The sequence below is a fragment of the Epinephelus moara genome, unplaced genomic scaffold (genome assembly GCF_006386435.1).
Source record: "Epinephelus moara isolate mb unplaced genomic scaffold, YSFRI_EMoa_1.0 scaffold759, whole genome shotgun sequence".
Taxonomy (NCBI): Eukaryota; Metazoa; Chordata; class Actinopteri; order Perciformes; family Serranidae; genus Epinephelus; species Epinephelus moara.
In genome coordinates, this window is record NW_026082717.1 from 17,906 (window position 1) to 31,472 (window position 13,567).

Genomic DNA, 13,567 nt, shown 5'->3' on the forward strand with positions numbered 1-13,567 from the left:
TGTCTCTAGGTGTGTATAGGTGTCTCTAGGTGTCTCTAGGTGTCTCTAGGTGTGTCTCTAGGTGTGTACAGGTGTCTCTAGGTGTCTCTAGGTGTCTCTATAGGTGTCTCTAGGTGTCTCTAGGTGTCTCTAGGTGTGTCTCTAGGTGTGTATAGGTGTCTCTAGGTGTCTCTAGGTGTCTCTAGGTGTGTCTCTAGGTGTGTATAGGTGTCTGTAGGTGTCTCTAGGTGTCTCTAGGTATGTCTCTAGGTGTGTATAGGTGTCTCTAGGTGTCTCTAGGTGTCTCTAGGTGTGTCTCTAGGTGTGTATAGGTGTCTCTAGGTGTCTCTAGGTGTCTCTAGGTGTGTCTCTAGGTGTGTATAGGTGTCTGTAGGTGTCTGTAGGTGTCTCTAGGTGTCTGTAGGTGTCTCTAGGTGTCTCTAGGTGTCCTCCTGCATCGTGTCTTTTCAAAACTAACCTCAGTTTTCACAAGAAGTGTTTCTGCTGGTCAGATACGTTCAGTGTGTCAAAGTCACAACGTCAGTAAAACACCTCGTGTTTATTTCCCTGTGCAGCAGAAGCTTGTAGTCAGCTTTGGAAAGAAACACTGTGGACTGACTCGTGTTTCAGGTCCTTTGGACGTCACGATCTCAGCAGTTTATAAAAACCTACACAAATAAAACCCAACTTGTAATTAACATCCATTAAAAGTAGCACAGCTCTGTTTGGTTAACGCTGTTGTTCCACAGATTGTTTTGTGAAACTCGGCCTGAATACTTTTACTCCCCTCTGAGTTTGGTTTGGCGTCCGTGATGTGTTTCTGAGCCGTGCAGCTGCTCGCAGAGATGATCAGATCTGCGACGGAGCTTTGGGGTTTCATCTCTGCAGCCAGACAAGTTCAGTGCTATTTCTTAACATGACGATGGTGGCGAAACGCCCTCAGCTGAATCACTCATTTCTTCAGACCGTGAGACAATGGATCCGTTACAGAGTCACTGGAAACTAAACGAAGGACGTGGAAATCAAACTGAACAAATCCACACATAGGCTGTTTGTTCTGACCCTCTGACACGTTTCCTAAACTAGACAACGACTGGATGGGTCCAACGACCACCGACTTTCACTGAGTTCTGTAATTTAACTCAGCGCTGACTTGTGGTTTCACACGAGGACACAAACAGCAGTCTCGTTAAAGTCCTGTGTTTGTTTGACCCATGCACCCTGACCTCCTCCCCACACAGAACATGCCGCTCTTTACGCCTCCTGACTTCCTGCTTTTGCTCCCATTGTAATTACTACATCCAGACGTCACCGCCCTGCAGTAAATGTAAATATGGGAGGTAATAAGCTGCTCGCACAGACGACCAGTGGGAGCGTTTTTGGGTCTCCAACAAACAGAAAAACAAAAATTCCTGCAAGTTCGTTTGATAAATCAGCTGGTTTTGATTCTGCAAACTAAAACCTTTATAGATTACTTACTTACCCATCACTCCAACAGACATGACGCCACCATGTTTGACGGGTTGTCGACTTCTGATCCCTCATTAGAAAAGACTTTCTTTCCTTTCAGATTGTTTCATTTGAAAATATTTTAGAGGTCTGAAGAGGTGAAGGTTTGTCATGTTTTTCAATAGAAATATAAACCTAATGCAGAAGAATATGAAAATATAATAATATACATATACATATATATGTATATATATATATATGTATATGTACATGTTTCTCATGTTTTGAATCATCTGGTGTCCTCTCTGATTCTTTTTTCTTGGGACTCATTTTGACGTCCTCCAGATTAAAAACTGTGTCCTCTGTGTAAAAGTTGAGATGCACGATGTGTCAGAGGGTCCAGATGTTGTTTTGCAGCTGACCTGGAGCCCTGATGTCACTTTGTTCCACCAAGACTTAATCTGTTAATGCTGGAAATCCTTCGTCTGGATATTTACCAAAATATAATCAATCCGTTCACCAACTTCCTCCCAAATAAATCCCTTTGTTCCCTTTTTATAAATCCGTCCAACAAACAGATGAAATCCTTCCAGCCCATGATTTTACCTTTCTGGGAGAAACAAACAGAAACGTCTCTGTCGTCCATAAAGTGTGTAAACAAACTAACCCTCCAGAATCTGCGCGTCTCAAACCTTCGCAGCGAGCTGCATGTGAACGTTTTATCGTTTCCTGCTCCAGAGGTCCAGCGGGACCAGAGATCCCACAGCTGTTAATTTTAGCCGCCAGCCGGTCAGGAAGCCATTACGTTCTTCATGGCTTCACCACATGAGGACCCAGCTGCTTGTTATTGTTGGATATTATGGTCTGGCTGCTCCCAGACTCTGTTTGGCCTTCAGGGAGGAACCTTCTTTAGTGGTGACGTCTAAACCTTTTTCGGAGGAAACCAGGGGCATTTAGGCGGTTTGGTGTAAGTGGACGTCGTGCAGAAATAGACCTGAGGACCGCCACACGGAAACTTAATCAGATCAGGGAGGAGGTGGACGCGAGTCACACACACGCTGATCTGCACGTGACTCACCAACAGTCTGACCTCTGACCTCTGCTGTTCCTCAGGAGGCCGAGGTGGGAGCCAACCCCGTGCAGATTGAGATCGGAGAGTTTGACGAGGCCATCGATATCGCTGAGGAGGAGGAGGAAGTTGTTACTGAGAGTAGGTTCACACACACACACACACACACACACACACACACACACACACATTGCTTCTGACACTTTGAATAATTTTGGGTTCATTTACATCAAGTCCCACGAGATCGACCCGAAATCATCCATGACCACCCCTGTCCCTCACCCCGTCCCTCACCTCGTCCCTCACCCTGTCCCTCACCCCGTCCCTCACCCTGTCCCTCACCCCGTCCCTCACCCCGTCCCTCACCCTGTCCCTCACCCTGTCCCTCACCCCGTCCCTCACCCTGTCCCTCACCCCATCCCTCACCTCGTCCCTCACCTCATCCCTCACCCTGTCCCTCACCTCGTCCCTCACCCTGTCCCTCACCTCGTCCCTCACCCTGTCCCTCACTTTGTGTTTTAATGTTTAATGCTTCAAGTTTTTCATTGGTGTTCTGTGCAAGTGTTGTGAGTTTTTATGGCAGATTAAAAAAATCACATAAATATATTTATGTCATTAAATGAATAAATGCAACAGACTAAATAAATGCTGACATAAATATAGGAATAAATGAATAAATGCAGAGGTTGGGACCTCATTAACACCGTCTGGTTTACTTTGAAACTTTTAATGTGTTATTTGTTTATTCATTTAGTTTTAGTTTAGTTTAGTTACTTTATTGTCTCCCTTATTTATTGTTTTATTTATTACGTATTTAATTTTTTTCATTCCTGTTGACTATTTGTTTTTTATGAATTTATTTATTTGATCCAAAATTATTCTTTATCAATATTTATATTTTCTATTTCTGTTTTTATTATTTTTATTTATATATTTTTTATTTATTGATCCTTCAGTCTTTTTTCATCTGTGTTAATATTAATATCTCTACACATTATTACATTAGAGGCATTGAAGCATGATTTTAAAAGAAATATTTGAAGCGGCCATAATCAATAGTTTTATAATATAAATGTATAAATGACAAGTAAGCATGAATAAAATAAATCTACTATTTATATAATATTACATTATTATTACATTACATTACATTATTAAACTGTGAAAAGTTCATATTTGTTTGTTTGTTTAATTTTTTAAAGCCAGTAACAAAAGTTGTCTAGAAATTTAGTACAAAGGTAAAAACATCCTTTTATTTATAATTTATAATAAAGTAAAAGTAAAGTTAAATAAAAAGAAATAATTATCAGAAATGCCTGATTCCTGTGCGTCACACCACTGTACAGATGTTCACACAGGTTTAAACACGTCACACTGACTCGTCTGACCTGGACTGAAAGTATAAAAATCAAACTTCCATTGATCCTTCAAACGTGTGTGTATGTGTGTGTGTGTGTGTGTGTGTGTGTGTGTGTGTGTGTGTGTGTGTGTGTTATTTCACACACTCTGATAAACTCAGCGTGACAGCGTCTGATTTAGCTCCTCTGTCCTCCAGCTACGCTTTCTAGGCTGCAGCGTTTAGTGAAGCCTCAGACTGACAAATCAAACATCCCATAATAACAGAGTGTCTCATTCTGTACTGTAATTACATGTTCCAGCTTTAAGTAGTAACTGAGGCGCAGCCTGCGGAGCACGGGCAGCACCCGCAGCAGGAAATCAGTCCAACGGTACAAAGTGTTCAGATCCTGTTGAAGGATTTACTGCTGCTGCTAGAAACTCTTTAATATCTCAGTTTTCCATGACTTGTGTTTAACGACTGTTAATTTGTTTTCAACCAAACAAAGTGTGTGATGACAGCTTTATGTTTGTTCAGTAGTTAAACTACAGTGCAGGACTTTAATACAGTAATGAGCCGAGCGTTTCGCTCTGCGTGCAGGAACATATTTGTCACATACGTGTGCTGCGCAGTATAAATGTTCATGCATGACTTTGTATGAGCTCACAGCTGCTGCTCAGACACACTTCACACTACATCAGTGATTCTGTCTTACGTCTGCAGCTCCCTGGCTTCAGACAAAGTTCCTCTCTCTTGAATGGTGTCGGACATCCAGTTGTCTCTTTGCTGAAGACGTTCACGTCCTCTGGGCAAATCTTAACGTTACGTCCGCTCCATTAGCTGCTGTAAGACTCCATCTCCATCTCTGCAGTACAAGTCCCTCGTGTCTGAGATATTTCATGGATCTAGAAGCAGCTCCAAAACAAACTGAGGTGGCACATTTTCTGTCTGTGCAACTGATCAGCTCCCACCGCCACAAATCTCGGGATGCAGTTTATGTACACTGTTTATGTAGTTACTCTCTCTGCCAGAGGGGGGAGACAAAAGCTCCACAGTGCAGCTTTAACCCTGTCACATTAAATGATTTGTTGTTGGTGAAAACGCCGCAGCAGAAGACTGGAGACAGCATGTGTGTCTGGACGGAGTCATGGCGTCTGTTAACTCATCTGTCTTCTGTACCTGTCCTCTGTCCACAGACCCCTGCCTGAACCACCACTGCAAGAAGGGCAAAGTGTGTGAGGTGGATGAGAGCAACACCCCCATGTGTGTGTGCCAGGACCCCTCCACCTGCCTCCCTGCTGAGGCCGAGTTCGAGCACGTGAGTTTAACAACAGGCAGCACAACATTACACAGTGAACTGTCCCTTTAAACAGCCATGTGTGAGGGTCAGTCCTGTTTGTCTGTCAGTTCACGTGGAATCTAAAAGTTAGTTGAGTTTATTGGATGCATGTATTTATGAGCTGTGATCAGACAGCAGCTCAGAGCTGAGTGAACTCATCCATCTGTCTTTCCTTCTCAGGTCTGCGGCACCGACAACAAGACCTACGACTCTTCCTGCCACTTCTTCGCCACCAAGTGCGCCCTGGAGGGAACCAAGAAGGGCCACAAGCTGCACCTGGACTACATCGGATCCTGCAAATGTGAGCGCCCTGACACGGAGAGCAGCTGCATGTTAACAGACAGGTCTCTGAGTCCTCTGACTCAGCACTCAGATCTGTCAGACAGGATCTGAATCTTAGCGTATGAACTGAGGAGGCTTTGGGTCCGTCTCTGTGAGGCTCTGATTCAGTCTCATCAGAGTCATCAGAGCTCCTGAACTTTAGGTGATCAGGTTGGAGGATGGAGACGAAGCAGTGAGAGTGAGAGCTCAGTAAGATCTGCTGAGTGATGAACAGCTGCATAAAGACTAAACTGTACTTCAGGGATGATTGAGACTGTTAGCAGTGAATGACTCTGTGGAGAGGACGGAGCTGCCTCCACCCTGAACACACCCGCCTGTCTCACTGAGGCCAGACGTTAATGAGGCAGAAAATCTGCTTCTCGTTATTTAGATGGTGTTTTCTTCTTATTTAAAGCAGTTTGCAGTTTAACAGATATAAAACTAGTTGTGGTCTGAGGGAGGATGATGATGATGATGATGACGGGAGTCTGAGTTTCAGCACGGTCTCACACCAACATGTGAAACACACTGTGTGTTAAAATTACAGGCTGTCTCCATGGAAACAATCAAAATCAATCAGGGCCGTTTGTTACTGTTGAAACACAAATCTGTGGTTCAGTGACATCACACGATAAACAGTGGTTCATGTTGCTGCTCCATTGTTAGTGTAAAGGGCAAGAACGTCACGGTACACATGGGGCTGCTGTGACAAATGGGTCAAACACACACAGAACTGTTCCCCAGGAGACCGCTGTTCATGTCCTGTGTGAAACTAAACACATTGACTTCTATTGACTTCATGTAGTTAAATTACGTGATGTCCTTAACAAGCCTAGTTTAATGTGTTTTAAACTCAACCAAAGTCTTTGTTCCATGGCACAAAAACACTCGAACGCCTGCTGACGTCTGACTCTTTAATATCAGGGAAAGGTTTCAAACAGGGTTAGGGATCAAATGACTCTGCACCAGTCACAGACATTTATCGGCTCCGTCTCTCGGCAGTGATGGAAACAAAACACCTGGTTGGACGCAATAATCTGAGTCCTGTAACTGGCTCCATGCAGTGATGCACCATCATTAATATTAAGAATATTATCACCTATTTTAAGCAGGTTTACAGGTGTTTAAATAACCTGCGTGCAGACACTGGTTTTGGTGGAAGAAGTGGTTTTGGAGCCTCAACACAATCTTCAAGTCCATCTGAGTCATATTTCTGTGGGACCACGGTGGACGATTCAAAAATGAAACAGCTTTAAATGAACAAAAAAATGAACCATCACAGAAATGAAACAACAAATCCACCTGAAGGAATAAAAAGAGACGAACGACTGCTACAAGTCACCACACGTGTTTATTACATCTGAGCGATGCAAATATAATGCTGAGTCTTTGAGTTTCTTCAGTGACTGAAGGCAGGATCAGAAGTATCGTTAGTTCCTCCCCATGTGTGTGTTATAAGAAGCTGTGTGTGTGTGTGTGTGTGTGTGTGTGTGTGTGTAGCTGCAGTGACTGATGGGAGGATCAGAGCGTCATGTCTGACCTGCAGGCTGCAGCTCTGCACACACAGAATCTGTCTGAACACGCAGGCTGCATTTCTTCCACTGTTTAATCTCAACGTTACACACACACACACACACACACACACACACACACATACACACACTGACACACACTCAGTGAGAGGAGAGTCGGGGCTGAAGGGTCCAGATGGAGATCAGGCTGGTGTTCTCTACACCACAATAAAACTGAATAAAACGGAAAGCAGGTCGTTAATTTGGGAAATCATTTAGAGCTAATTACTTTCTGCTGTTATTTGTTGCAGCGGCTGAAAATCTGACTTTGTTTTTTATGACTTTACCAAGTTAAAGATTTCGTCTCTTTTACTGTGTGAACTGTCCTTTTTTAAGACCAATTAAAACAGAATCTAAAGTTGATTTGTGACTGAACATTGTTACAAATCCACAAGTGTCAGTTTGATCTTTTCAGTTTTCAAAAACATTATTTTTTAGGTTTTATTTATTGTAACTTTATTTATTCCACAAACCTGAGGGTGCTGCAGATATCATCAGTGGGGTCGTGTCATTAAATGTCTTTTAAACTCGACCGCAGGTTTTGATTCCACATCCAACTGAATAATGTGTTTAATCCTGCTTCACTCGTCATTAATCATCAGAAGTTTAACAACTCTGTGTGTGTATGTGTGTGTGTGTGTCTAAGAATTTGCTGTGTGTGAAATATCATCATGAATTAAAGACGTGTGTGTGCCTCACTGTCTGCAGTCATCGAGCCCTGCGTGGACTCTGAGCTCAACGAGTTCCCCCTGCGTATGAGGGACTGGCTGAAGAACGTCCTGGTGACTCTGTACGAGCGCGATGAGGACAACAACCTGCTGACCGAGAAGCAGAAGCTCAGGGTGAGTCCAAGGATTGACAGTGTACGAATCTGTCCGGGTGTGTCGCTGCACAATCTGTGAAGAGACTGATTCAGGATGAAGGTCAGTACTCTCCAAGTTAAGTCAAAGACAGCGCAGTGTTTCGTAGTATGAGAAACAGTATGGTGCCACTTCCTGTTCATGAACTCTTTTATAACACATAAACAGTTCACTAAAACCTGTTTGTGGAAACATATTATGAGAGACTCAAACACTGTCGCAGGGTTCAAATAACAGTCGAGTAGGTGTGTTTGCGCCACAATGGCGGTGGGCGTGGTTTGTAGGGGCGTGTCTAGTTCACCTCTGCAGCTTTACAACTACACGTGTCTTCTGGAGCGAGACACCGTGAGCAGGGAGGTCTGAGCACGGTTTGTAAGATGGAGGGAAGTTTAAAACGGTTCATTTACACAGACTACACACACTGTAATGACACAGAGCTGCTAAGTGTTCCCTTAAGTTCACTGTACCTTACCTTACCTTACCTTACCTTATCTTACCTTAACTTACCTTACCTTACCTTATCTTTCCTTACCTTACCTTACCTTACCTTACCTTTCCTTACCTTACCTTACCTTACCTCAGTTTAATGCACTTTAGGCTGTAAGATATTCTGGAACATAAAACAAGGAGGACTTGTCATAACGTGTTCAGTTCTGTTTCTGATATGCAGCTGTTACGCTCCACATATTAACAAATGTTCTTAAACTTTATAACAAATATCATGAAACACACATGGTACATGTTTGATGTGCTCTGCCACATGCTGCCTTATAAAGACATGAGACTCATATTTACACAGAGCAGACACACTTCACACACACAAGAGTTCAGTTTGTGTCTAAAGTCCTTTAGAGGAGAAATAAAACATGAGTGTCCCAAACACTGAGACACACGTCACCAACAACACTGAAGGTACAGACTGTTTTTTTCTATGTGTTTAAGGCACAGTTTGATGCCTGAAAACAAACCAAACAGTTTAAGACATCATTCATTCAGACTGAGGAAAATGTTTATCTGACTGAAACACACCTGAATACCACAGAGACACGTTCTGGATCCACCACAGCTTTGATCCTCCACTTCTCTTACAAACAAGGTAAACTGAGAGGCAGCCTCGTCGCTCTCTGTGTCTGTGTCTGTGCTGTTTGGTAACATCGTGTGTCTGATGTTTTTTAGGTGAAGAAGATCTACGAGAACGAGAAGAGGCTGCAGGCCGGCGAGCACTCTCTGGACCTGCTGGCTCACGACTTCGAGAAGAACTACAACATGTACATCTTCCCCGTCCACTGGCAGTTCGGCCAGCTCGACCAGCACCCCGTCGACGGGTACGAACATGACTCTATTATAACTTTATCGTTCTGTCATAGACGAGGAGACATGAGCACAGAGCTCAGGTTATACTCTGACCAGTCAGCACTGTGAAGTTAAATCTGTGTGTAGCTGAGGCGGTGGTGGAGCCTGTGGCAGACTGAGAGCTGATTGGTTTCTGTGAAGTCACACCACAGCAGCTGCACTGATGGATCCAACAGTCACCAGCTGACGCCATAACCACTTATTATTAAAAGAAAAAAAAACAGGGATGTGGCCGCCACAGATTTACCAACATTTTCCTTTTGCTTGGCAGAAATTTCTCTCCTTATTTCCTGTAAATGATTTAACTCACAGCAACACGCAGGAGACTAACATGAGTTTTATTAGTGAAAGAACCAAAGTGAAGGTGTGTTCAGCAACAGTGTGACAGAGATGTGTGAAAACAGACAGGACGTGGACGAAGGGGATTTTTTTACATTTTGATTTTACTTGATCACAGAAAAGTTTCTCCTGTGATCATGAGACGACAGTTTGTCTTTATATTTTCTTTAAACTCTCAGAAATGTTTTCTCATGATCAAATGTGACCTCACAGAAAATATGTGAAATGACCACGCCCTCTTAACACCACTTAGGGCCCGTCCCAGCACCCCCCCTTGGCCCTACCCCTACATTTGCGCGTTCCTGCGAGGGGTAGTGGTGTCCCAATTCCTTTTTGCATGTAGGGGTAGGGGGCATAACGAGGGGTAGTGGGTATGGAACTAGCCCTTCGGAGCGAGGGATTTCAGATGCTGACTTGCCAGCGAGGGGCAGACATCGCCATGGCTACCACCGAGCAAGAGACGGGGAAAAAATGTTCATACATAGCTAACGTTACCGTCGTCAGGTTGCTTGTTAGCTAGCTAGCTAGCTCGCACTATCTGGCATCTGTCATCTGTCCTGTTCTGCAAAATTTGTCGGACTTTTCACATTACGATAACACACCAGCTAGTATAACTATGCTGCCTCGTAATATTAGCTGGTTAGCTAGCTAGCTAGCAGAAGTCCCCTGTCGTCTGTCGTTCATCAAACAAAGCATGATGAATACGGCAAACACAATCAGTAGGATGAACTCAACTGGAGACTCCATTGTAGATGCCGGTTGGAAATGTAGATGGCTCGCAGCTTCCTGTTTAAAATAGTTACGTGTGCATGAACGTAACGGACTAAGGGGTAGTGGACATGGGCTAAGGGGTAGGGCCAAGGGCTAAGAGGTAGGGCCAAGGACTAAGGGGTAGTGGACAAGGGCTAAGGGGTAGGGCCATGGACTAAGGGGTAGGGCCAAGGGCTAAGAGGTAGGGCCATGGGCTAAGGGGTAGGGCCAAGGGCTAAGGGGTAGTGGACAAGGGCTAAGGGGTAGTGGACAAGGGCTAAGGTGTAGGGCCAAGGGCTAAGAGGTAGGGCCAAGGGATAAGGGGTAGGGGCAAGGGTTAGGGGGTAGTGGACAAGAGGGGGTATTGGGATTGGGCCTTTATGTGGCGCTGGCACCTTACCAGTTAAACGACAGTGTTATGTAATGTATAAAATGTAAACACATTTCACATTGTGAAATGTTTGCAGTTTGGTTCAGAGAAAGATCGTGGATTTCAGTTTAAGTACGTTTGTATGTTTCACGTCAGGTGATGTCACATGATGTATTTACAGAAGGTAAAATGTGAACACTGACACTGACTTGTTCTGGTGTGTGTCTGTCTGCAGGTACCTGACCCACACAGAGCTCTCCCCTCTGCGTGCTCCTCTCATTCCCATGGAGCATTGCACCACTCGCTTCTTCGAGCAGTGCGACTCTGACAACGACAAATACATCGCCCTGGAAGAGTGGGCCTCCTGCTTCGGCATCAAGGAGCGTGAGTATCGACCCATGTGCACGAACACGATCAGCAAACAGCAAAAAGATTCTGAACCTCTCTTTTTATTAAATGTCAGTGTGGTTTCACTAAAACTAAAAATTAAAGCAGTTCATCGTGTTTTCGTCAGGTTTCAGCAGCTTTAGTAAAGTTTCACTGCAAAACAATCAGAGAGAGCTGCAGCAAATGAATATTTTAGTTGAACTAAATGATTTTTTATTCAGTCTGTAACTGTCAGGAAAAGTGAAATGTCTCAATGAGCTCTTTTTTCAGTCCAAAAGGCTGCTGTTAAAAATCTGCAGTATTTGGCAATAAGTTTTGCAGACATGGAAAATGCTTCAGACTCTAACCTTCTATTTTTAGTTTGCACATGCTGAAATACAAAAGACAAAGAATTCCTCAGATATTCAACATTTGAACAGGCTGGAAAACTGCACAGCTTTTTAAATATCTATTGTCAGGGACTGGCTCAAACACATCAACAGTGTCTGGTTATAAATGAAAAAAATGAAAAAAAACTTGCTCATCATCAAAATAAGACAAAATACTGGTGTGAGAAACGTCATTTGTAATTCTTAAAAGATCTATAGAAATAAAATGACAGAGGAGGAGGAGGAGGCTGCACATTCAAGATTTTAGTTTCTACAGTTTTAATTTGGGTTTCAAAATGTCTCATATATTTGAGAATAAAATGGCAAATTAAATAATGTATTTGAAGTATTTCAAATGCAGCTGTGAAAGTATTTTGTTCCATGTGTCACACCTCGTATGTCAGACTGGACACACAGAATCAGACACACAGGTAAACTCACAAATTAAGTGATTTAACAGTCAAACTAAGATCTGTAGAGTCAGGAGTGTGAGGAGTGGGTGAGTGGAAATGTGCTGGAAAATAAAGGAGAAGGGAACAAATGACTCAAAGCAAAGGTGTGGTGAGGACGTGTGCAGCAGACTGACTGCTGCTCTGTCTGCACCTGCACAGGTGTGCTCCATGACGCTGATTGCACTCGTTAAGTCTGCTGACCTGGAGCGAGACAACACAAGTGGAGGCCGCACAAATTATCTCTTTTTTTTCTGACTAGAAAAACAAAAATTCTAAAACACTTAAATAATTAAACACATACTTTAAACTTTAAACATTTAACTGACATACTGTTCTCATCGTTAATAAAACTCAAATTACAAAACCTGTTGTTTAGAAGATTTAATATGTGTTAATATGTTGTGATGTGTGTGTGTGTGTGTTTGCAGAGGTGTTAATATGTTGTGATGTGTGTGTCTTTGCAGAGGTGTTAATATGTTGTGATGTGTGTGTGTGTTTGCAGAGGACGTGGACAAAGACCTCATCATCTGAGCAGCAGCTGCAGCAGTATGACGAACTCCTAGTCACTACTAACGGGACGAGGTGCTGATCCCTAAGTTAAAACAAATCACAGTAACGGTGCTAATTGCAAATTCTTTTTTTATTTTGTTTAATAAAGACCTTTCGTACGTATACCACTAAAATAAAAAGCAAAGAAAAGAGAAGCGTGCACACAGTCTGTACTAACATCACTCCCAGTTAAAGACAAACTAAAGACCTCTGATGTAAATGTATGTTGTTGACGATATTCTATATATAATGTGTTCTGATTAGTTCATGCTTTGAATTGGAGATGAATCTGACACGTGACGTGAGGAGACCAAACTGTAAAGTGAAAAAATAAAGTTTCTAAATAAATGCTCCCTCTGCTTGCTTCCTACAATCATCCAGTTAGTTGTTGCACTTCTCTGTGGTGGTGGACTTTATTTTGGCATTGTGTGTATTTTGGTTTTTGATCTTTTGACTACTGCTTTAAGACTTGTTCATTTTTACTGTCCATACGGAGTGCGTGTCCCGGACGAGGACACGCGTGTACTGATATTTGAAACAATAAAGAGGAAATATTGTCTGGACCTTTGATGAGGAGAAAATCTCGCAGGCTGAGAGTTTTGCTCATATGAACATGTTTCTGACACTGAGAGCTCCACACAACTCTTCCATGAATAAATAAAAACTATGAAAAGATCCTGAAATCTCTGCATGCATTCGTATCTTTCTCCTCTGCTCAGGAATTCTCTCAGAGATGATCTGACATGAAATCAGCTCGGCTCCACGAGTCGTGAGGAGGCCGCTCTGTTTACGAGTCAGACCTGAACACGTGTCGTCCTCTGCAGACGGGATGTAGTGTGATGTTTATTTATTCTCTGGTGCTAAAATACAAAAAAGCTCTTTTGGTCTGAATGTCTCCTCTGTGCTGCAGTGATGCTTTTACATCTTCCTCGTGATTCTAGTTTACAAGCTTCTGACTGAAGCCTCTTCTTCCTGCAGCACGTCTTCTTCTCTGGTGCTGTTCTCTCAGACACCATTGGTCTGAACTCACTCAGGTTTTTGTTTTCTCTGTTGACGATTAATGTTTTCAGCCCAG

The 13,567-nt window shown here is 43.1% G+C and overlaps 1 protein-coding gene across 2 annotated transcripts in view; it reads left to right on the forward strand.

Annotated features, from left to right (window-relative positions):
- The window catches only part of sparc (secreted protein, acidic, cysteine-rich (osteonectin)), a 24,920-nt gene extending 12,052 nt beyond the window's left edge, over nucleotides 1-12,868 (forward strand). For both annotated transcript variants that reach the window (XM_050040060.1, XM_050040061.1), the window contains 7 exons: nucleotides 2,542-2,638; nucleotides 5,030-5,151; nucleotides 5,353-5,473; nucleotides 7,773-7,906; nucleotides 9,101-9,249; nucleotides 10,972-11,120; nucleotides 12,446-12,868. In XM_050040060.1, the coding sequence (XP_049896017.1) occupies nucleotides 2,542-2,638; nucleotides 5,030-5,151; nucleotides 5,353-5,473; nucleotides 7,773-7,906; nucleotides 9,101-9,249; nucleotides 10,972-11,120; nucleotides 12,446-12,474 (801 nt within the window). In that variant the 3' untranslated portion in view covers nucleotides 12,475-12,868. The remainder of the gene's footprint in view (nucleotides 1-2,541; nucleotides 2,639-5,029; nucleotides 5,152-5,352; nucleotides 5,474-7,772; nucleotides 7,907-9,100; nucleotides 9,250-10,971; nucleotides 11,121-12,445) is intronic.
- The last annotated feature ends 699 nt before the right edge of the window (nucleotides 12,869-13,567 follow it).